The sequence below is a fragment of the Camelus dromedarius genome, chromosome 9 (genome assembly GCF_036321535.1).
Source record: "Camelus dromedarius isolate mCamDro1 chromosome 9, mCamDro1.pat, whole genome shotgun sequence".
Taxonomy (NCBI): domain Eukaryota; kingdom Metazoa; phylum Chordata; class Mammalia; order Artiodactyla; family Camelidae; genus Camelus; species Camelus dromedarius.
This window is the reverse complement of record NC_087444.1, coordinates 18,334,507-18,357,972: the sequence shown is the minus strand read 5'-3', so window position 1 is coordinate 18,357,972 and position 23,466 is coordinate 18,334,507. Positions and strand designations below refer to the sequence as shown.

General features: G+C 38.4%; 2 protein-coding genes across 17 annotated transcripts in view; one reads left to right on the top strand and one right to left on the bottom strand.

The window, feature by feature from the left end:
* Positions 1 to 18,970, top strand: part of PHTF1 (putative homeodomain transcription factor 1) — a 59,276-nt gene extending 40,306 nt beyond the window's left edge. For 3 of the 13 annotated variants that reach the window (XM_064488855.1, XM_064488853.1, XM_064488854.1), the window contains exons 14-19: positions 292 to 423; positions 933 to 1,019; positions 3,389 to 3,544; positions 4,507 to 4,602; positions 5,040 to 5,165; positions 5,730 to 18,970. In XM_064488855.1, the coding sequence (XP_064344925.1) occupies positions 292 to 423; positions 933 to 1,019; positions 3,389 to 3,544; positions 4,507 to 4,602; positions 5,040 to 5,165; positions 5,730 to 5,750 (618 nt within the window). In that variant the 3' untranslated portion in view covers positions 5,751 to 18,970. The remainder of the gene's footprint in view (positions 1 to 291; positions 424 to 932; positions 1,020 to 3,388; positions 3,545 to 4,506; positions 4,603 to 5,039; positions 5,166 to 5,729) is intronic. The other 10 variants (XR_010382233.1, XR_010382237.1, XR_010382232.1 and 7 more) reach the window with 10 other exon arrangements.
* Positions 14,471 to 23,466, bottom strand: part of MAGI3 (membrane associated guanylate kinase, WW and PDZ domain containing 3) — a 217,128-nt gene continuing 208,132 nt past the window's right edge. For 2 of the 4 annotated variants that reach the window (XM_031457845.2, XM_031457844.2), the window contains exons 20-21: positions 17,061 to 17,199; positions 14,471 to 15,567 (exon numbers count right to left, since the gene is read on the bottom strand). In XM_031457845.2, coding sequence (XP_031313705.1) covers positions 14,471 to 15,567; positions 17,061 to 17,199 — 1,236 coding nt within the window. Of the gene's footprint in view, positions 15,568 to 16,174; positions 16,263 to 17,060; positions 17,200 to 23,466 lie in introns of those variants that run through there. The other 2 variants (XM_031457846.2, XM_010976229.3) reach the window with 1 other exon arrangement.

Here is a 23,466-nt window from a genome sequence, read left to right as displayed (position 1 = left end):
GATTCACAAAGCTTGACATCTTGAAAATGTCAAGAGTGTACCACATTGTGAAGAAGTATGTTACTACATAATGTGCTTTGCAAGGAACAGGTTAATGAGCTATTAACAATGCTTTTTCACTGCCTGTCTTAGTGACTGCTGATTAGAACCTGATCTTTTTAATGTTTTTTATGCTGGGAATATTGTTTACAATTATATAAATATATATATAAAAATATATATAAATAAATATATAAATATACAGTGACACACATGTTCATTTCACTTTGTGATTTTTTTTTTAACTTCTAGAGATTTTTATTTGCAAAACTCTTCAGCCATATTACTTCTGCCAGGAAAGCTAGGAAGTATGAAATACCTCATTTCAGACTTAAAAAGGTGGAGAACATTAAGATATGGTTATCACTGCGTTCCTTTCTAAAGGTGAGTTTTATTTGACTAACAGTGGAATATGCAGGAATACTCAGAAAACATGCCAAGTGGAATTTCTGGTGGCAGATGCTCAGTGGGCAGTGTAGTTCTGTGTACTGGACAGACTCTGTCAGTGGCTGACAGACTGGACAGCCAGTTGGGAGTGATCTATCTACAAAGCTGGTAGAGGTACGTACATAAAAGCTTAGAAAGGGAAAAGAAAATTTAAATTCCTACGGCAGAGTGATAAACTGAATGTTGCATCTTCTTCTAACTTTTTGGCAAATATTTCAACTGAAAGCATGTTTGTGCATCAGTCACATCCTTAATTTGAATAGCATGGATCTCAGAGCTTAATTAAAGTTGAAGATGTCCAAAATATATTAAAATCCTGTGTCAGAGACTTCTTATAAATGTTTATTTTCACATTGGTGTAGTAAAGTTCAGAGTATGAATGATGTGAGGGCTGTTGCTGGCTCCAGCGGTGATGTAAGACGTTAACGACGTGTCTCACTCCACAGAGACGGGGCCCGCAGCGTTCAGTGGATGTGGTCGTGTCTTCAGTCTTCTTACTGACACTTTCCATTGCTTTCATTTGTTGTGCCCAGGTAAGTTTCAGATCTGTTTCAGTGAAAATGGAAAACAGCGTTCAGTTCTGCTTTAAACCAGTTCACTGTGGTTAAGTGTGTACATGTATATAATATTACTAGGTGCATGGCTGAAATTTCCTGTATCCTCACTCATTTTTTTGATTTACTTACTCTGTCAGCCATTGAGAGAGGTGTGGTCAAGTCTGCCCTGATGGTGGGTTTATCTTTTCCTCTTGTTTCTGTCAGTTTTTATTTTTGCTCTCTATATTGTTAAGCACTATAACGGGGTGCATGCAGATTTAGAATTGTTATGCATCTTCTTGGTATATGGACTTTTACGTCCTTTATTTTTTTTCTTAATCCAGGATCATATCATTGCATTTAGTTACCATGTCTCTTTAATCTCCTTTAATCCTGAATAGTGTCAGGCTTTATCTTTCATGACCTTATGAAATGTCTCTATTTCTAATGTTTCTTAACTTGAAGTCTACTCTATTTGATATTAATTTAACTACACCAGTTGCGTTTTGATTAGTTTTTGTATGCATATCTTTGTCTACCTGCTTTCACTTACTTTGTCTGCAGATTTTAGTTGTGTCTCTTATAATCAGCGTATCCTTCTTTGGTTGCTTATTCCTTAATCCAGCTGCACAGTTTTAGTGTTTTGGAATGTCTCGCCCAGTTAAACTTAATGTAATTGCTATAATTACAAATGTTATTTGGTTCTTATTTGGTCTACCTATTAATTTTCCTTTTTCTCTCCCTTTTTGCCATCTTTTATTAATTAAATATTCTTTAAGATTTTATTTAATCCTCTCTGTTAACTTTGTATAGGTTCTTTTACTCCTATTGACCCGAGTTTACTACATCCTTACTTATTATAGTCTAATAAAATGATTAATTTGCCAGTTGCTTGATAGTGCCAGGATCTTACAACACTTTATCTCATTTACATACTCACTTTTTGTGTTATTAGTATTCTTCATTTCAATTTTACATGTATTTAAACCTACAAGATGTAATTATTGCTTTTTGTAGTTAATGATTCATTTAAATTCACCTGTATATTTATCCTTTTCATTACTTTTCATTAGTTTGTGCATTTCTTTGTTTTTCTCTGAAATTAGTTTCTTCCTGCTTGAAGAATCTGCGGGTGATGAATTCTCTGTTTTTGTTTGTTTGAAAATGTCTTTTACCATTTTTATGTTGGAAGGATATTTTCACTGGGTATAGATTTCTAGGTTGTAGTTACTTTTCAGCACTTTTAGGATTCTGTTATAATTTCCATCTTTTATCTTGAGACATCAGTGTTAGTCTTATTGCTGCCCTTTTAAAAGTGATGTCCCTTTTCTCTGGCTGGTTTTAAGAGTTTTTCTTTGTGTTTGGTTTTATAGCAGTTTGGCTGGGGTTTGTGTATTAGTTAGCTCTTGTGTCACGCTGGGGAAGAGGTAAGCCTAGGTTGCTACTAGCTGTCACTTTCCTCCCCTGTGTACTGACTGGCAGGAGTGAGTACCTGATTCAGATTCGGTAAACATATTCCCTCTTTTGTATTAGAAATGAAAATCTGAGGCATCAGTGGCAGACTTTGGAGAAGACAGGTCAGGAGGGGTCAGTGGGGTCAGTAGGATGCTCAGACAAACTGAAGCAGGAACAAGCCAGAGTTAGAGGGGAGCAGTAAACAGGGGTCTTGCAAGGCAGTGGAACGGGCTGAGAGGAATGGAGGTGGGAGCCAAAATGGCCCTGGTGGGAGATGGAGAGGGCAGCCGCCTGCTGTTTCCTGTTTTTCAAAGGCCTGTATTCAGTTTCCATGATGGTTCTCTGTATATTTTTCAGTAAATCCCATTTTACCTTGGGCTTGCTTGGGTAAACTTTTTTACATTTCAAGCAATGAAAATTTTGAAGAAAACAAAAACTTTTACCTGGAAACTTGACACATCACAGGCATTGGTAACTAGTGGCAGCTGCTGCTGTCATTCAGAGCCTAAGATGGAGAAAAGGACTGACCCTCAGGATTTTCTGCTCATGCCAGTGGGCTGGGCCACATGTTTTAGGGAGTCAAATGCAGATTTAATCCTTTGAAAAATGGGCACCAGGTAATTGTGAGAGGTCAGAGAATTTGGAAATGCATTCGTCTTACTGTGTTGTTTTCCTCCTTGGTTACTTCCAGACCCTTGCTGTCTTTCATGCAAAGGAGAAAAAACCTAGGAAACTTAGAGAAATACATAATGACTAATTACATAGATAATACTTTATGAATATTAAAACTCTCCTGCCTTGAGTATTTAAATATTGGTATCTTGTAAATGTTTTTAAATTGCTAGAATAAAGGAGTAATTACAGATTTTAAGACAAATGAAAATCTTAACTTTTTTGGGTCCTTTTTATAGGTTCTCCGGGGACATAAAACTTTCCTGAATGATGCTTATAACTGGGAGTTTTTGATCTGGGAAACAGCTTTGCTACTTTTCTTACTGCGCCTGGCCTCACTGGGGTCTGAAACCAATAAGAAATACAGCAATGTTTCAATATTACTTACTGAACAGGTATTGTTTGGTCCCTGTCAGTTTGGTTCAGTGGTTAGAGACGGCATGATAAGGTTTGTGCAGAAGATTCAGGGTTGAGTCTAGATTCTGTCACTTTCTAGCTATGTGACCTTCCAGCTTAACAAGTCACTTTGCAACTATATGATGTTTCCCTTCTTGTAAAATGAGTATAATGTCTTCCCCACCTGCTCCCAGGATTGGATGCTACTTTGTAGTATAAAAATTATTTTTATTGGTGGTAATGGAGCATGCTTTTGGTCCCATATTCTATGTCAAGTATTAGATCTTTAGAATACCTATCATTAGAGTATGTTTAATAAGCTTCTTGAATTTCTTCTCTATCAGTCATAGAATACAACCAAGTGTTCAGAAAATATTTTCTCTTTAGTATGTGAATAGATATTAAGATTAAAAAATGTTTCTTATAAATACGGAGTAATATAAAGTTTTTTTTAAAGTTCATGTTTATTTATAAGTTTTAAATAAAAATATCTGATATCATTAGTTTTTATTTTTTGCCTTAGAAATATAGTGGAGAGTTCTTCCTACAAGGCAAAAACTAAGGGGTTGGGAAGTTAAAAGCAGCTGTCTTCTTCCGGTCCATACATGTTTAATGAGGGTGTTAGATTACTTGTGGGATACTGAGAGGAGCAAGATACAGTTTTTGAACTCAAGGAATTTACACTTCAATTACTATAGTTAATATTAATATAAAAATTTCCCTTGTTTTAATAAATTGCGTCATCATTTTTTAATTCATTAAATAGCTTTTCTTTGCCAAATGTGACTGACTGAGGGACGGGGGGTTGGATACATGACATATGTGCTCTGTAGAAATAGCTACTGGAATTTTGAAGTTTATTTTACTTGAAAACATTGCCCTCAGAGCCTGCCAAATTGAATGCAATATTTATATATATCTTTTCCATGGCATTTGCTTTAATCTGTATTCCTTCCCTTAGATTAATTTATATCTTAAAATGGAAAAAAAGCCGAATAAGAAAGAACAGCTTACTCTAGTAAACAATGTGCTAAAGCTATCCACCAAGTTGTTGAAAGTAAGTAATATCCCGTGATACATTTTTATTACCATTTAAAGTAAATCAGTGCTGGGCTTGGAGAAGACCCTAGTAACAGATAGATGCCAGGCTATGTAGTTTCAGAATGCCAGCCGGATAGTCTGGGGTTAATGACTCTGAGAAAAACTTTCCCATCTTGCTACCCAAGTTCTTGTGATTGTTGATGTCTGTGACCTTTTAAAAATTACACTTAAAAAAATCACAAATAGCATATTGCTTGAACCCACCTTTAAAAACTTAGCTAGTGGAAAAGTAGGTGAGAATCCATTACAGGTTTTTTTGAAGGTAGCTATTGACATTAAGGGAAGAGGCCTTAAGCAGTCATCTTCCCCTAAAACTCAAAAAACAGCCCAGAAATCACCGATAGCTATTGTGAAACCATGTATTCCATCTCAGTTCTTTTCATGTTTTTGTAGGAGTTGGACACACCATTTAGACTCTATGGACTGACGATGAATCCCTTAATCTACAACATCACACGAGTAGTTATCCTTTCTGCTGTCTCAGGTGTTATAAGTGATCTTCTAGGATTTAATATAAGAGTAAGTGTGATTACCTCTGGCAGCATCTGCCTTAGTCTTAAAATTTACTATATATGATAATCTTTGTTCTTCCCACTATGTGTGTGTCTGTGTGAGAGGCAGGGGGCAGGGGGAGAGAGGAAGAGAGAGGAGGGGAGGGAGGCATGGAGAGAGGGAGGGCCTGGCATGGAAATAACTCAAGGTAGAGAAATAGACATTTGAAATAGACATTCAGCTTAGATTTTCTCATTTTACACAAGTACAGTAGACTGCTCTTGAATGAAACATAAAAAGCAAGTTTGACTCTCACGTCTGTTTAATAGCATGGGCTGGGTTGGCTTCTGATCTCGGGAAAGGTACGGAGGCAGAATGAATGAAAACCAAAACCCCATGAGCTGCAGTATATCATTTTTGATCTTGGAAATTGTTAATGTTTTTTCTCGATGATGTTCTCTGGTTGCTATTGCCAGAGTTGGCACTTTTTTTCTTACGTAAAGGGTTCTTGATTCATAGTCAGGTAAGTGTACCATCAACCCCACCTGTTTGTCCTAAAACTCACTTATTTTGGTGATTTTCTTTTCTCAGCTGTGGAAAATTAAGTCATGAGCTGAGTCATGTGCCTGGACTCTCTCCCCTTGCTGGCATCAGTGCTTCACCTGTTAAGGAAAGAGATGACTGTAAGACCACGAGGACACCCACCTGCTTGTTCACCCGCAGAGGTGCCCTCCATTCTGCCTAATCTGACCAGTGGTGCTTTCAGAGGAACAAATCCTTTTCCAACTGAGCGTGCATGCTAAAAAGCTGTATCTTCATGGTTTTCAAATAGTGTGAATAGTCAGGAGACTAAAGACCACTGTGTTATGGCAACATAAGGACAATTTTTTAAAGTTAGGAAATTTATTCTGGGCATTTCAGTGCTGTGACAGTTATATTTACTGGAAATACTCTTCTGGGTAACTATGGTAGTTGCCCAAAGCATGAAGCAAATATCCTTTATTGGAAATATGCAAATTCAGTACTTTTCTATTACAATCTATAGAATTGGAGATTTCATTTCTCTAGCAAAGAGAGATCAAGTTTAAACTATTCCAGGTTGAACCCAAATAAAAGAACTTTATTGGAGAATTTCAGTTTCTAGGCTTTTTTTGTTGTTGTTGAAAGAAAAAAGATAACCTTTTAAACTGTGACTTTCTGTTAAACTATGGAGAAAGTTTTAATTAGTTTATAATTTTGAAGTTAATCCTAGTAACTGTATAGTTGTTGGTGAGAGTCATGCATACAAGGCACGTAATTCAGCATGAGAAATTGAAGGATACGCACACTCACCCACGTCCACCGGGCACCATATTTTCTGTTTCAATCACCGGACTTGCGTTTCCCATGGCAGTGCTAAGTGAAGCATCAATAGTTTGTGTTATGCAGCTTAACGTATTCAACTCTCAGTACAATCTCAGGTCCTCAGTGTCTATATTCAGCCAAGCTCTGGCACTGATGACTTGGATTCTCTTGTCAGCACCCTCATCACACACACACAGGCATGTACATAAGTTAATGGAAACTCTCATAGTCTGCATATAATTCTTGCTCATTAACTTACTTGCTTTCAAGAATCTCTTGAGGCAGATTGAAAGCCCACATTTTAATAAGATTTTGTGACTTTTAAAATGGAAATAATTAAACTTAGTTATTACATGTAAAATATGTACATGCAAAATCAGGCTATCATTTACACATATCCTAATTTTTGAGGTTTAAAGATGAATTTCTCAAGGCGACTGAGGTCAGACCTTTCTGGATTCATATTCTTGGCTCTATCACTTAATAGCTTCATAATCTAAGGCAAGTTACTTAACCTTTTTGCATCTCAATTTCCTTACCTGTTAAATGGGGATAAAAACTACCTAAGGTTAAGTGAGATTATGATGTAAGGTACTTAACACAGCATAAAGTACTTAGCACTTAGTAAATCCACAATCAACATTTGTAATTACTGTTTAAAACCCTTTAAAAATCTTTTGTTGATAGATTCCTAACTGTGAAGATAGAAACACAGGGGCAGGGTTGCTGAACTAGAGGTGAATTACCAAAAATTTGCAGCCATTCTAAATGCTTCCTGAGAGTTACAATTTTTTAAAAAGGTAAAACCCCACTATGGTGATTCACCTCTAGAAGGAACTGTTCTGTAAAGGCACATCAGTGTCTCAACAGGTGGCTCATGGAAATCATGCTGGAACTATTTTCCATAAGGAACAATAGCAACATCTCAAATCCAAGACTGAGCTGCTCAGTGTAGATTTCAGGTGAACAAACCTAATGCCGTCATCTTTTTCTCCTACAGAAAACTGCTGTTCTGTGTTTTATGCAGTGAATCTTTCAGCTCAAATGCAGTATGTAGAATAGTTTACTCTTAAGTTGTTTCAGTTATGGTTTGATGGGGTATAATTGGTTTAAATGATTTTTCAGGTGGTAAAATCATATGTAAGTAGAGCTGCTCATCACGGAAACTTGGGAATCATTTTTGACTCTTGGTCTTTCTCACACTTCACATCCAATCTCCGAGTCTTTGAATAATTATCTTCTAGGTATTTTCCCAGTCAGTCCTTTCTCCATCCCCATTTCCACCACCTTCATGTGAGTTAATGCCTTTTGTTTTTGAACAAGATTCTGCTTTTCTGCCCTTACATATGCATATTACCCCCTCCCCCATGCCTGCCTGTTCGTCTCAAAAGCTAATGTGTCTTTTCTGAAATGCAACTCTCATCATGTAGAATCGATTAATGATTTAGGATTACTTTGAAGATAAAAATCCAAAATCTTTTTAGCAGAGTGTACAGGCCTACCCTGTTGAGTAACGTTTTGAAATCTTTATGTTTGAAAGATACTTTGTGCTGGGCATAAAATTCTAGTTTTCAAGATGTTGCTCTTTAATTTGTCTATTGAATTATAATGTGCGTTGGTATAGTTTTCTTCATTTTTTTGTGCCTGGGATTTGTAGCACTTACTGGAAATCTGGATTTATAGTTTTCATCAAATTTGGAAAAATTTTGGCTGTTATTTCTAAAAACAAGTTTTCTCTCTCCCAGTCTCACCCACCTCCTCCTGGGACTCCAGTTCACATGCATATTGGGCTGTTTGAAGTGGCCTCACAGCTTACTGGTATTCTGTACGTTGTCCCCGTCTTCTTTGTCTTTAATCTTGGATAGTTTCTATTGCGGTGCCGTCAAGTTCACTAACCTATTTTTCTGCACTAATTTCCCACCCAATGTATTTTTGTCTATAGACGTTTGATTTTGCTTTTTTGGTTTTCATATCTTCCGTGTCTCTTTAACATGCTATTTCTTTTCTCCACCTTGTTAACATAATATTTACAATAGAAATTGTAAATAAGGACATTAAAACAGCTATCATTAGTGTCATTTGGGGTTTTTAATTGATTTACTTTTCTCCTCATTTTGGGTCCTATTTTCCTGCCTCTTTGCATGCCTAGCAATTTCTTATTGGGTGTGGATTTTTATATTGTTGGGTGTTGGGTTTTTGTGTATATGTGCGTATTAAGTATTCTCAAGCTTTGTCTTAGAATGCAGTCGAGTTACTTGGAAACAGTTTGATCATTTCAAGGCTTGTTTTTAAGCTTCGTTAGGTGGGCCTGAGCAGCCTTGTCTTGGACTACTTTTCTCCACTACTGAAGTGAGCTCCTCCAAAGGATTCTACTCGATGCCCTCTTCATGGTAAGGGTTTTCCAGTTTGACAGTAGGAACATGAACTATTCCCAGCTCAAGAATTTTTGGCCTGCTTCTTTTTTGGTGGTTCTTTCCCTGTTGTTGAGTATTTCCTTGTGCTGATCAACACTCTCCTAAAGACCTCAGAGGAACCCTGTGTGCATCTTTGGTACTCTCTTCTCTCTGTGCAGCTGTCTTCTCTCTGGTCCTCTGCCCTGCCAATTCTAGCTGATCTGGCCTCCTGAAATTCTTAACTCTTGTCTCCTCAACTCAGCCAGACTACTTGGCTTGGGTTGGGTTCCCCTTCTTGCACCACAGCCTAGCAACTGCCTCCAAGCGACCTGGGCAGTCATGGGGCTCACTCCATTTAATGCCACCATCTTTTACTGCCTGTTGTCCAATATCTAACACCCATTTTTTCGTATATATTTTTCCATTTTTTTTTTTTAAAGTTAAGATGGGAGAGTAAATGTTTTTCTACCTTAGTAAATGGAACAAAGTTTACTCAATTGTTCAAGCCAAAGGCTTAGGGTTTTTCCTGGTTCCTCTCTCTTCCTCTGTATCTAACCTGCTGCAAAGTCACATCTGTTCTGTTTCCCCAGCTACCAGGCTAAGTCTCCTTCTCCTGGTTACTGTGCTGACCCGCTGTCCCCTCTCCTCTCTGGCCTCCCTCAGCCACATAAACGAGCTTAAAAATACAGAAACTATAAAACTGTATCATTCCTGTTTTCTCTTTCTGGCTCTCCCTGTGGTGGCTTCCAAGGCCTTCCTCATCAGGCCTGACTCCCTTTCCAGTTTCACCTTCTTGGTACCTGACAACCACACCACACTGGCTCCCTCCAGTTCCTCCGTTATACCAAGTTCTTTCTTATTTCAGGTAGCGCCTGGAATATGTTTTCTTAAGTTCTCCCCTGAATGGCTTCTCAGCTGTCAGTTTCTCAGTAGGACCTTCTCTGATGACCTGAGTGACAGCAGCTCCCCGCCTTACCCTTTTTGTCAGTTACACGGCCCTGTTCATGTCCTTCGTGGCACTTATCAAAATCAGATTATCTTGTTTATATTTTTGCCTATTAATTTTTTTATTTCTGTCCTTCCCCATTAGAATGTAAGCCTCATAAGGCGAGGAATTTTTGTGGTTTTTCACTCCTAGGTCCTCAGAATGCAGAAGAGTACCTGACCCCATAATAGGTACTCGGTGGTACTCATTAGCAATGTATAGAATGAATGAAGAATGGATCTCAACTAATTTGCCATTTATGCAGTATTTTCCCTATTAGGATGGAAGACTTGTACTCTCAGTGCTTCATTTATTCCTGTACAATAACTTCTAAGAACTTGGACTTTTGTTTTAATCACCCAAAAGGAGTGAAATATAATTGACAACATTTACCTATTATTGAGAAATTAAACCAAGATGTATGAACTAGATTATGCCATTCATATATTTAATTGAAATAGTAATAACCCTAGAAAGCGAAGGAAAATACCTGTTCAGTTAACTTTACAATTTGTTGTATTGGGAAAAATTATCCTTCCTAAAATTGCTATGGAGGTCTAACTTCAAGCTTCCTAAATATGTATATTATGCCTCATGTATAATATAAACACTGAAAAGTCGAATATCCAAATACTTGGCTAATTGGGGTATGGTTTTCTTGACTTTCAGAGACAAGTAGAAAAATTCTAAATGCCGGGATGTCCTACAAAGTATAAGCTTACGGGTCTGTTTTTATTTTTGGTACATTGTATCTAGAGGTAAGTGAACCCATGCACTGCAAAAATAACCCTCTTGTAAGTTCGTGACGTTCATTTTTGACATTTTAGAACTACCGCTCTATAATGGGCCACATGGGTCTCACTCCCAAATACAGCATATGATTTGGGATAGTCAAGAAGTAAATTCATTAATCTCATGCATTGACTAGACTGTCATTTAAAGTAATCCTTTGCTTCTTGCAGTTACTGGTGCCCATCTAGAATAACGCAATTTGAATTTCACAATGTGCAGTAATTCCGTGCCTTTCCTGCAGCGCGTTCTGAGCCTATACGCTGTAATGAGATATTACTCCAGGTAACAGATGGTGGTTGTTTATTAAGGACAAAATAAGCCTCTTGGTTTGCGTATTTGTTAGTAGTTCTGCTTGACCTTAATGCAAATATTGTCAAATAGACAAATACCCACAGGATTCTTTGTAAAAATATAGGTTCAGGTTAAATTAAAGCACTTGGCTATATTTTTGTATTTTAATTTTTATGTGCAAAATGCTCAGAGTTCTTTAACAGAGAATTCTAGTTCTCATAGACCTTCATACTCCCTTCTTACACTTAAGGCTTTACTTGCAAAAAGCAAGATTGAAAACAGATCCAAGTTATCGGATATCTTAAAGTAATTCAGTTAACTCAAGCAGAGAGTGTAGATTTCATGCAATGATTATGGCATGTGGTAAACAAGTCATCGCATTGCTGATAAACCTTAACAGCGTGACCAGTAAAGAGCTGCCTAAGTGAAATCTGTTATCATGTAAAAAGCACAAGTGGTTGTTAGCACTGGCGCATGCCAGGATGATGTAAGAAGTTGTTGTGATGTATTCTTCATAGCAGACTGAAACATCACGTTTTGTGACTGAAGTCTGTTTACGCCAGTGTCCCTTAGTCCCTGGACCTCACTGTGGATTGAGCTTCAGCTTAAACACTTCGTAGCGGAGGTCATTAGTCAGACTGTCACACAGTTTACCTAATTTGAGTACTCCTTGCTTTCTTAAAAACCCAATTCTTTTTGAATGTTGGGTATATTAAATATGAAATTCATTTGTCCACATGTTTAAAAGCAATTAACTTTTTCTACATGAGACTATTAAAAAAGGAAATAACCAAGATATTCTCATGTAGAAATAAAAAGCCAAATGCTTTTCTGTGTCCAAGACTTCTGAAATAGCAATTGATGCTGTACAAAAGCTACTTGGTCCAAAAAATTTGTTGTTAAGTAGGTTAGAAGACAGCATTATAGAACCTTACTAATCTCTCTAGGGAGGCAATGTGATGGCATCCTGGAACTTTTTTGCTCTTGTGATCAGTGAGGCAATGTGTCCACTAAACCAACAACAAAGTGATTTTGCTGTGACACCCACCTCCATGGTCGGGCTTGGGAGCCAGGGGTCTCATGTTTATTTTTAGTGTGGGTTCACGCTGGTAGGTAGGAGTTAATTTTTCTCTTCAAGAGTATTAAGTTAACCATTGTCTTGAAATAGGTTTTAGACTTCATTTATAGCAAGAATTCAAGTGAAATCAAGTCAAGACCCTTCATTCTAAAAGTAAGTACAACCTATAGCAAATAAAACGATTTAAAAATAACGTGAAATGCCATAGTCTGATGAAACAGAGTTTGTGACCTTGCGGTAACTGGACTGGTACTATTGTGTCCATTAGAAATGTCTAGGACCAATTTCCAATAAGACAAGTCCTTTTCTCTCCCTGACAGTATAAGGATTTTGGGGGGAAGCAAATTACTTATGCAAAGCTATTTTCCTTACAAGGAAGGGTATGAGGTAGCTGTAATGACTTTTACCTCTAATTTTAATCTTTACACATATAGCTATGCAGGAAAAGTCATCATTTTAAGAGTCTTCCTGACTGTAGGACTCTGAATGTTTGTTACGTGCAGAGACAAAATCTATTAGCGGACTCAGATCATGATGACAATTAGCTCCATAAATAGAGAGCAACATTAAATAAACCTGATGGTAAAAGAAATGCAGGCCATAAACATTCTGGTTTGGTTTTTTTAATATCTATATAAAAAATAACGAGCGATTTACAGATCTCTTTCTCTAATCAGAACCTCAGGTGTATATATAAAGGTACTGTACAATATATAAACATTTACAACCAGTACATCCATATTTTGCTTAGCATTCCAAGGCCACATTGCTAAGTCGGTATATAATCAGTACAGTGACAGGTTACTGAGGAAAGAGCCACTTCAGACTGACAACATATGACATCAAAGTTATGTCACAGTTAACAATAAAAATAGGATTTTTTATCACTAATTGTGGACTAGAGGGAAAATAAATCATTTCTGTGGTACTAAAATTTTAGCGTTTATCAAGCCTTCTAATTTTGCTCTATTCAAGTAGTTACAATAGGTGGGTAAATATAGTTCTGGATGAAAAGGGGGTTTCAAAACTCTCACTCTGGGAAACAGGTCTTATCTACAGGGGCTGATTCAGTTGTTACAGTGAAGAATTTCACAGTCGGACTCTGAGAGGGAAGGACTGGGACATGATGTGTTCACAATAACGAGATGAACCCAGGGCAACAGAACAAGTGTGTTCAACTACTCCATAAAATGGTTTTATTCTGAGTGCGCCTTTATTTATAGATGCTACTGAATGCTGCTTCCGGGGGCTGAAAAACCTGGATCTATTTTATGGAGTTAAAAACTCTCAACCTTCCAACAAACATTTCTAATTGACTTACAAATTTTTTCTGCTTAGCTTGTACAAAATTTCAGATGTTTAGTCTCCCTTTCTTGTGTTTAAATGTTAATGTAGCTAGAAATTAAAATGAAATAAGATCTAGCAAAGACTGTCTCCCACCACATTTGTCCTCATGTGCTGAGCCCGTCCCAGGCAGGTTCTGCTTCTAAACACACGGACTTGTACAGCTGCTACCAGAGGGGCTGGTACTCCACCTGGCAATGGACTGTGGAGCTGGTTTCCTAAGTCCCTCTTCAAAGACGTATTGTGTATTAATGACTAATGACTTAGGAGTTGGTTCAACTGAAATACCCAGACATAGAAATTTGGTAGTTTTTCTTCAAACAGCGATAAGCAGTATGGTCCGCGTGCTTCGTTGTGGCGTTACAGTAAAATAACTGAAATAAAAAGGTGGTCTGGGATGCTACAGCGCTTGAGGGTTGGGTAACATAGCAGGAGGTGAGCTCTTAATTGCCTGAAGTATTTTCTCCTTGGAACATACATTTGTTAAGTCATATCTTTAACAGTGACTTGAAATACCTTATGCAGCCGAATTAACATAAAAAACTGTAAGAAGGCCAGTATTTGACTACATTTTTTTTCTTTACAGTAGTGACGTTTGAGGTTGTATTTTTATACTGGGACACCATCAGTAGCTGTTAGAAGCAGCAACGGCCGCCTTTAATGAGTTGACAATCTCTTCTTCTGCAGGGGCTCAAATACGTCTCTCTGTAAACATGCAACATGCTATTGAGAATATCAACTTCCAAGCCAAAGCTAGTTTTTTTCATTAGTGTGGAAATATGTTTGTGAGAAGGATAAAATAGATATGATACAGTAGATAACCTGGGACAAATGTAACGGGAGCTGTGACCACGCTGTGGGTATCACTGCGTCGTGTGTGGGGACGCCGGGTAGACGAGCTGGTGCGCGCGAGGAGGGGCAGCCGGCGGGGGGGCGGTGGATTCGTAGCAATCCTAAAGGCCCTTCATGCAGCCAGCTAACTCGATGCTCAAATTAAAATGTACTTAGGTGTGTTTCAGAATTTCTGAAAAATTTGAGGGGTAGGAAATGCTGCTTTTTAATAAGAAAAGGTGACAACTTGTGTTTCCTTGTTTTACGCCGAAGGTCACAGCCGCTTCTCGGCCACACCAGTAGTGCCTGTGGCTCTGCCTGCACTGGGCACCTTCCACGGCCCTGGCGTGATGGGTGTTTTCTTAACTGGAGAACCGCTCTCAGGTCTGAGCCCTCCGCTCTCTTTGTTTTTGTCAGCCGCCTCTACTTCTTTGCCTTTGTGATCTTCTATTTTGTTTAAAACCGTTCTTTCTTCGGGTTCCTGCTTCAGCTTCTTTTCTGCCATTTTGACATTTTCTCCTGTTTTCTCTTTACTGGGACTTGCTTCTCCTAAGGTTGCTTTCTTCCCTTTTTCATTTTCCGACACTACTTTACCAGCAGGGTTAGTCTTTTTGGATGGAAGAGAAGTTTCATCCGTTCTCTTGCTCTTTTTCTCTGGAGACCTGGTTCTGTTTTTTCCAGGCTGACTCTGGTTCGGATCTCTCCTGCTGACACCTGCGCTTTCCCTCGCACCTGCGCTCTGCTCAGCACTGTCACTGGCACGGCCCCCTCCTCTTCCACTCGCACTTGGTTGGTCTTTGCTCCCTTCAGGTTTTTGCTGCTTCTTTGGGCTTGAAGACTGTCCTCTGCTTTTTTTGCAGTGATCTTGTCCAGAACCTGCCCTCGTGCTGATCTGACAACTTTTATTCTCCCCTTTCCTGGGGCTGAGTGATCGATCTCTGGGTCTTCTTTTGGGGTCATTTTTTAGAGGACTGGGAATCTTTTCAGAGGAGTGCTCCTCTGAATAGCGACTGGCTGACTTTTTGGGACTAGCAGATCTACCTCTTTGCGTGACACCATTTTCTACTTTCAAGAGATTTTTCTTATCACTGTGCCCATGACTGTTGGGTGGATCCCTTTTATTCACATTTTTATGGAGAAGAGATTGATGCTTTAAATCAGGTTGATTTTCATTTAAAGTGCTTTTCTTTTCAGGCACAATGTCCTTGAATTCTTCTGCCCTTTCACATATCTGAACTCTCATTAAAAATTCTTCACTTACTGGCACATGAGACTCTTCAAATATGGAAGCAGTGTGTGAAGATGGGGGAAATGGTGACTGTTCATCATAAATCACGTTTGAAGATGAAGGACTATTAGTATCCCAATCACCTAAAAAAAGTGATTTGAATAGAATATTATTACATTTTAGAATTATGAATAGGAACAATTAAGTTTTGAACTGTGACAGCCATTTGAATTGTACTAACTGCTTAAACAGCCTGAGTATTTTAAGAAGTTTATGTATGTTTAGATCTCTCTATATAAAGCCAGATGTATACGGACAGCTGTACTTGAACATGAAGGGTAGGTTATTTTATATATATATACAAAATAATATTACACAAAATAATTAGAAAAATGAATACTAAGTGAAGTATATGATGTGTAGATTCTTTATAAATAGTAAAAGCCCAATTAAAAAAACCTTAAATAAATAATAAGATCAGACCAAAGTACCTGGTCCAAGCAGCTTACTGATGTAGCTGTTACTGACGGACACAGCTTAAGGATAGGCCAGAATCACTAATAAAGGAGCCAAATTATGGTACCAGAATGGAATTCATGGGCATTTGTCAATCATTTTCTTGCATTAAGCTGCCAAATTTAATGTCAAAAGGAAACTGAAAAGTGCAGAAGATAGAAGTAGATGTATTTAATTAGCATCATTTTTAATTAAAAAGAAGGAAGTGATTTACAAGACATGCAAATTTACCAAGTCTTTTTAAGGAAAGACCAAGAAAAGCCCTGAAAGCCTTAATGTTGCTCAGGTTTCACGTAGGAGCACAGACCGGAAGGAGCCAAACCTGAAGAAGGAAGAGAAAAAGCCTAGGACTGTGTAAAAAAAAAAATCACAGCGCAGTTAGCAAGGATGTCAACCGGGAACGTATGATTTACAAGCAGATTGTGGAAGGTAATACAGTCAGAGAATTATAGGCTGGAAGGGGGCTGTAGGAGGTCACGTCTACACTGATCCCTCAAATGCTCTCCGCGGGGAAGGGAAGGGAACCAGAAGGGACAAGGGCTAAGTGGTGTGGTATTTTATTTCTAGACTAGTGCACTCAACTGAAAAGCAGTGATTTTCAAATACTGTGATATTTCAAAAGCATATGATGAAACCAAGGAAGTTTAAGGTCAATACAGGAGTACAAAAACGGTCCCGGGTCCAACTCCTTGACTCCAGGTAGGGCTATAGCAACTCGTTTTTGACAATGACCAGAAAAACCTCAAGTTTTTATGTTAACTCATTAAGAGAGAAACTTATCTTACTAGGAGGAAAAAAACAACATTTGAAGAGATTTCAAATGTTTTTCATGACATTTAAATCGTTTGCCTCTAATGTTCTTATTTTTTACAGACACATTTCTCTACAAAAGCAACTGCTTTCTGCTGAGACTAGCCTAACATATGTAAGTTCCAACGAAAGTCCTACATGAAGTCACTTATTTTGTAATATTATTATTAACTCTGCTATGTAACTGACTTTAAGATGGTTCTGGTGTTTACCTTTGAATTAGCTAGCAAAGTATCTATCCCCTTTTCCCTCTGCCGCCCCTTCCCTAACATACTCAACTTTTCAGCAACAAGTGAGCTGCTTTACTTACCGTGGTCAGGTATCAAGCCAGTTCCTGGCCTCAGAAGAAGAAGAACTTTATTTCCACCGGCCTGAATGAGCTCAATTGCTCGAGTATGTGTGATGCCTTGTGTAGGTTCCCCATTGATCTCAACAATCTGGTCACCAACCTGGACGGGGAACATTCACAGAAACAACATCAAGTTCTGCTCTGTCAATCCTGGAGCGCTCAACTCAGCCGAATGACTCTCTTTCATCTGTAAAATATTCAACTCGTACACTGCTCTCATGCTGGAGTTGAGGAGTAGATAGATGGCAGCCTTTACTCCATAAAAGTTTATGTGACCACAGTAAGCAGGATCTGAGCATCCTGAAATCAAGACTCAAATTCTAAGTTTTCAACCAAAGGTTAAGTGGTGGAAGAGGTGAAGACTCTGACCCACGTGACACCATGGAGCTACCTCTGATCCACCTGCGAAGGGTCCTTCCCGACATGAGCTGAATCTTCTGAAACCTGGGCAGGTGGTGCCTCATCTTTGAAGCCTTTCCTGGCCTCCAGGGAGAACCGCCCACTCCCTCCTTTGTGTTGCCACTACACCCTGTACTTAGACGCAGCATTAGGTAAAGGGAATATTTATAGGTTAAATCTCTCAGAAGATTCAGCTTGGAGCACATACTATTATGAATACTCATTTAAAACCAATAACTGGCTTACACTTCATGACTTTAGTGTACAATGATTTCCCTAGAAAACAAAAACTAGGGAGCAGAATAAGATGCCTCAGTGACGTTCTATTTACTAGAAATGTTGTCTGCAGTTATTTTAAAAGAGAAAGGAAAAACATGAATGGGTCAAGTATAACTTTTACAAAGGACCTGATTAAAGATAATGATGGTAATGATTTTAAAATATATTCTGGATTTTAAACTATATTTCAGGGTGACAAGCAACTGGAGGGTCTTGGCTTTCAAACGGAAAAACTGAACAATGGACAATTACTGAAATTCCAAAAAGCATGTTTATAAGAGCTCACTAAAACAATCCAGACAGAACAGAAGAGGATGCAACAATTATTTAACAAAGGTTGGTAGGACAACTCTGTATCCAGAGACGCAGCAGAGCACAGTGGCCGGGAAGGTGGGCTTAGGAGTCACTGTCATGTCTGTGGTTCACTCCTGGCTCGACCTTGGCCGAGCAGAGTGGTCTCACTTTCCTCTCTGTTAAACGGGGATAATATTAGCACCTACTTACCTCCTGGGGTTGTTGGGAGGATTTACTGAGATAAAAACATAATCATGATTATATATCAAGCACAAATAAATGTTAGTTTTCAAATGATCTATTTTCTGCTTTTCCAAAAAAAAGATTTAAAGTGTATCACGATGAAGAAGGTTTAACTAGTCTGCACCCCATTCTATACAATGCAAACATTTTCAAGTAAACTATGAAACAGAATGAGTTGTTGCATATTTATGGGAAAAAAAATGGGAGTCTTACTCATGAAGAAATGGAGGGTATCACAAGATAGATGGATTTAACATATAAAGTGGAAAAAAAAACCTTAAAGAAACACCAGCCAAAGTAAGATGGTAATAAATGTAATAGGATGGAGAAAAATAATAAAAATAATTAATAAACCCCCTTAAACCTAGAATAAGTGAAACAAGAGTCAGTACCCAGATTTCATCTAATAAGTGAAGAAAAATCATTTTCACAAGAAAACATAATAAATTAGCACCAGATATAAAATCCTGCTGATAATTAGAGAAATGAAAATTAAAGGTGATACTGTTTGGAGCATGCTTTGGGTATATCTTGTAAAAAACATGATTGAGGTTATAAGTAATCTCAGTCACATTCTTTGGCTTAAATTCACTGTCCAAACCTACGTATTATTCTTTTTGCACAACAAATAAATTGCAATAAAACTTGTAATTGAACAGATTTGCCACCAGGTGTCATTTTTGTTTAACTAAAACTAAATTAGGGCAAAAGAGAAGAAAGCCATGGTTTTAAGATTTATGGTAGAGAGGCCTTCGGGGAAAAGTTCTGAACTGGACTATACAGAGCTAAAGATAAAAAAATGGAACCTTTGAGAGGGAAATATAAACATTCTTTTCAAAGTTTGTTAACTTTAAAGAATTTAAATGTGACAAGAATTTTAAAATGGGGAATATATCTTTTGATAAGAATAAAAATTCAAAATCAGAAAAAAAAAAAAAGAAAAAAAAACCCAAAACAAAATATTCAAGGTCACATTTTTTGTAGAATTGAAAAATAGAATATGGGGGACAGAAAAAATAAATGGAAGGGAGGGGAAAAAGAGACTAGGAGAACCAAAGAAGAAGTAGAAAGAAGGGACAGAGAAAAACTATGTTCCTTAAAAAGGTCACTTTTCTGGATAAAGAAAATGTGGTATATATATGCAATGGAGCACTACTCAGCCATAAAAAAGAATTTTAAAATGCCATCTGCAGCAACATGGATGGACCTAGAGATCATTCTAAGTGAAGTAAGTCAGAAAGAAAAAGAAAAATACCGTGTTATCACTTACATGTGGAATCTAAAAAAAATGACACAAATGAACTTATTTATGAAACAGAAACAGACTAGAAAACAAACTTATGGTTACCAGGGGGAAAGGGGGTGGGAAGGGATAAACTGGGAATTCGAGATTTGCAGATACTACTATATATAAAACAGATAAACAAGTTTCTACTATATAGCACAGGGAACTATATTCACTATCTTGCAGTAACCTATAATGAAAAAGAATATGAAAAGGAATATATGTGTGTATATCTATGACTAAAACATTATGCTGTACACAAGAAATTGATACATTGTAAACTGACTATACTTCAATAAAAAAAACAAAAAAAAACCCCAAATAAAGTCACTTTTTAAAGGCAATCTTGCAAGTTTTTAAAACAGCCACTAAAAAAGTATTAATATTACCAAACAGTATTTCCAGCACATTGCTTACATTGTCTTATAACCCACTTAAGAACCTACAATGCCTCCCAGAGGAATTGCATCCCAGCGACACAGGCTATGGCTGACGTGGAAAGCACACAAACTGGGTGAGGGACAACAAGCCTGGGTCCCCCTGTGGCTGGGACTTAGTCTCCTGGAGCTGTAGTTTTAAATCTGTAAGTGGGGGTAGCGCCACCTGTCTCACAGCGTTTTTGTGAAACTAAAAGTAACACAAGTGAAAACACGTTGTCTGGAAGACAGCCAACTCGAATTATTATTTAAATCTGGTTTTGTTCTATGTTAAACATTTAAGTCTGACACTATTCTGTAATAACTTTTTCAATTCAGTGGACTTCTCATTCCTTTAGCCCAGAACCTTTTCTTCTCCTCTCTAAATCTTAATAGGCTTTAAGGGCCAGCTGAAGACTCATTAAGTTTACAGATCCTTTCAACATCTTCCCATCTGTAGTAAAAGTTAGTATTTTCATGTTTTAGTGAATTACGCTGTTTGCTAATTCCTTCACATAGCCCAAGTCCTGTCTACCCAGTAATAAGTTCTGGACGTTAACCTTAAATATTAAAAAAAAATCCATTCTCTCATTATGTAGAAATATTAACCATGCCTTCTGTTGTTTCAACAAATCTCTATGGAGCAGCTACTATTAGTAGTCAAGGCACTGTCTCAGGTGCTGAAGATACTGGACTAATTGGTACAAAGTCAGGTTGTCAGCCTAACAGAAAAAACAAGGGAGAAGAAGAGAGAGGCAGGAGGGGAAGGCAGAGAGGATGCTCAGGTGGCTCCAGGTGCAGGTCTGAGCTGGAGTTAAGCACTCATCTTTTTGGGCAGCGCCTGCCCCACTGAGTTGTCATTAACGACAAAGCTCCCATGATCCTTACACCAGGTCAAGATTTTGATAACTGAGTAGCTAGAAAAATAATTCTCTGAAAAGCTGACTTATTTTCTTAAGAGTTTAAAACAAACCTGGGCATAGCAGTAATAGCTTATTTTTTTTTTTAATTTCAGGGTTTTTTTTCCCCCAAATTAAAACTGATTCAATCTTAGAATTCATTTATAAAGAATAACATGTTTTGGAAACAGTCTTTGAATCCCTTGAGGCCTCTTTCTTTGCCTTTGGTGAGATTAGTGCATCTGGAGGTTATATTTGAAAAGAACGTTTCAATTATATCCTAGTTTTTGGTTTAATTGGATTTTTTGATACAAAATACAATAGATTTTAAAAAAAACTTCCATATTTAAACTACTTAAACAGCTTCAAAAAAAAAAATGGTGGGGAGTGGAGGAGAAAAAGGACCAAGAAAACCAGAAATAAGTATGACATCCCATAAACAGTGCCTCAAACTGCTCTTAGTAGAATTTTGAGAAGTTTACTTGGGCCGTGTATTTTACATAAGGTTCTATGTTTTGCAGGTGAGGAAGCTGAGGTCTGGAGAAGCCACCCAGCTGTACACAGCTGCAAGGTGGCAGAACCAGAGCTGGATCCCTCTCCCCTCAGACTTCCACACCCACGTTCTTCCTGCTTTATTAATCCGTCTCTACCAGAAAGTGAACGGAGGGAGGCAAAGCCAGCAGATCTCGATCAGCTGCAGCCCCGCTCCCGGACTCTGGCCATCAACCCTTCTCCCTGCCGTCAAGGCTCCCCAGCTCAGGTCTGCTGCTCCACATTCTCACCCTCCCCATTTTCCCTCCTGTCCCTGGTCCACTAATTACAGGCCTTCTCCAGAGTCCCGGCCCTGCCCACATCTCTAAATCTTCTCCTTTAGTGATCTCATCCACAGCAAAAGCTTCAGCCATTGCCTCTGCCTGAATAATGCAATCATCTGGGACTTTACCTCTAATGGCCCGCTCAATATTTACACCTGCTCCAACCAGCTGGTCCATCAACATGACTAAAAGTACATTATCAGTCTTTGCCCAATCCTTTCTCCTCCTGGGCTCTCCAATGTTTTTTTCATAGTACAGGCAGGGTAAAGCCTCTAAGCCACCCTTTGTTCCTTTCCTTCATCCTTCACTCATTTAACAAGTACTGTAAGCTGGTCTTTTTCTCATTAACAGCTGATCCGATACATATCACTTACCTTCTCCCAGAGCATTGCCATTCAAGTTCTACTCCCACCACTAGGACTGGACGCCTAAAACTATAGCCAGCCCTGTTCCCTCGTTCACCCTACACGCCAGGAGACTCATTTTATGTGTATTGCTCCGAGGGGAGCTCTTGGCTCAAAAGTCTTCTGTGACTTCCCACTGTCTTGGACCTACATTTGGTGACCCATCCTACATTTATATTCTCATCCTCTTCTGCTCCCCTCTGTACTTTCTAATAGCCTCTAGGTAAACTTGACCACTTGCAGTTCCCTACATATGACCTATACTTCCTCAGTTTTACCCCTTTGCTTATTTCTTCAGCCTGGAATGTTTTCTTTCCTTAATCTCCCCCTATGGAAATCCTATCCACCGTCCAATGCCACCTATTCTATGAAGTCTTCTCCATTCACATGCACCTTCTTGGAACTTGTACACAAGTCTAGTCATTTAGAGAAAGGATGGTATCTTGTTTTGGTGTCATTCTTTCTCCCAGCTCATTCAGTGCCATGTATAAATCCTTGGGTAAAGTGAACACTCAATGTATCTTTATGAAATGAGAGATGGGAGTGGAGCAGTGACGGGGAAAAGTCAAAACTACAGTCACTCAGATTTTTCTAATTATCATTAGAATATACCATCTAGTAATTTGCCAGGGCCATTTGCCTTTCTAATTAGTTTACTTAGTTAAAAGGAAAAGGGAAAAAAGAAAACAAAACAGAAAAGAAAAAGAAAAACTTCTCTTTCCCTGATCCCTGTTGGTGGCAGAGGGAGGAAAGAGAAAGTCTTCCTGAGTAGTAGGGGGAGGTCGTCCAGATTTGAAAATTTTTAGTGTATAAACTAACTGAATACCAGTGATCTAACTACTTTTAAAAATTGAAGCCAGCAAATAAATCTTCTACCCAGAGAAGGAGGAAAATACCTCATGCAGGTCCATAAACAATCAGGCCTGCAATGCCCTGTGCGAAGCTGCAGTTTCAGGATTGAGAACACTTACGCTGGACATTACTGATGCGAATGCTAGTCCTGCAACTCGGGAGGGTCATGCTCTTCCATCTGTGGCTATCTCTAGGAATAGCTAAGAGGAAAAAAAATTCCCAGGCCTCTTGCTTCTTGGAAGAAGTTGGAAGATTCTGTTTCACCCTGGTTTTTCCAAGACTTCCAATAAGATGAAGGTGTATTGTACTTATTAATCTATTTACCCTTAAATGTGGATTATGCACATAAAAATGATTTTTCTGACCACAGTCGAGGCCGCAAAGGCAGCACGACAGCCACACACGCAGCAGCCCGGGAGGAGGAAGTGAGACCAGGACAAGCCTCTGCCTCTCAGGTCTCAGCGGCGGAAAGTCCCGCTTC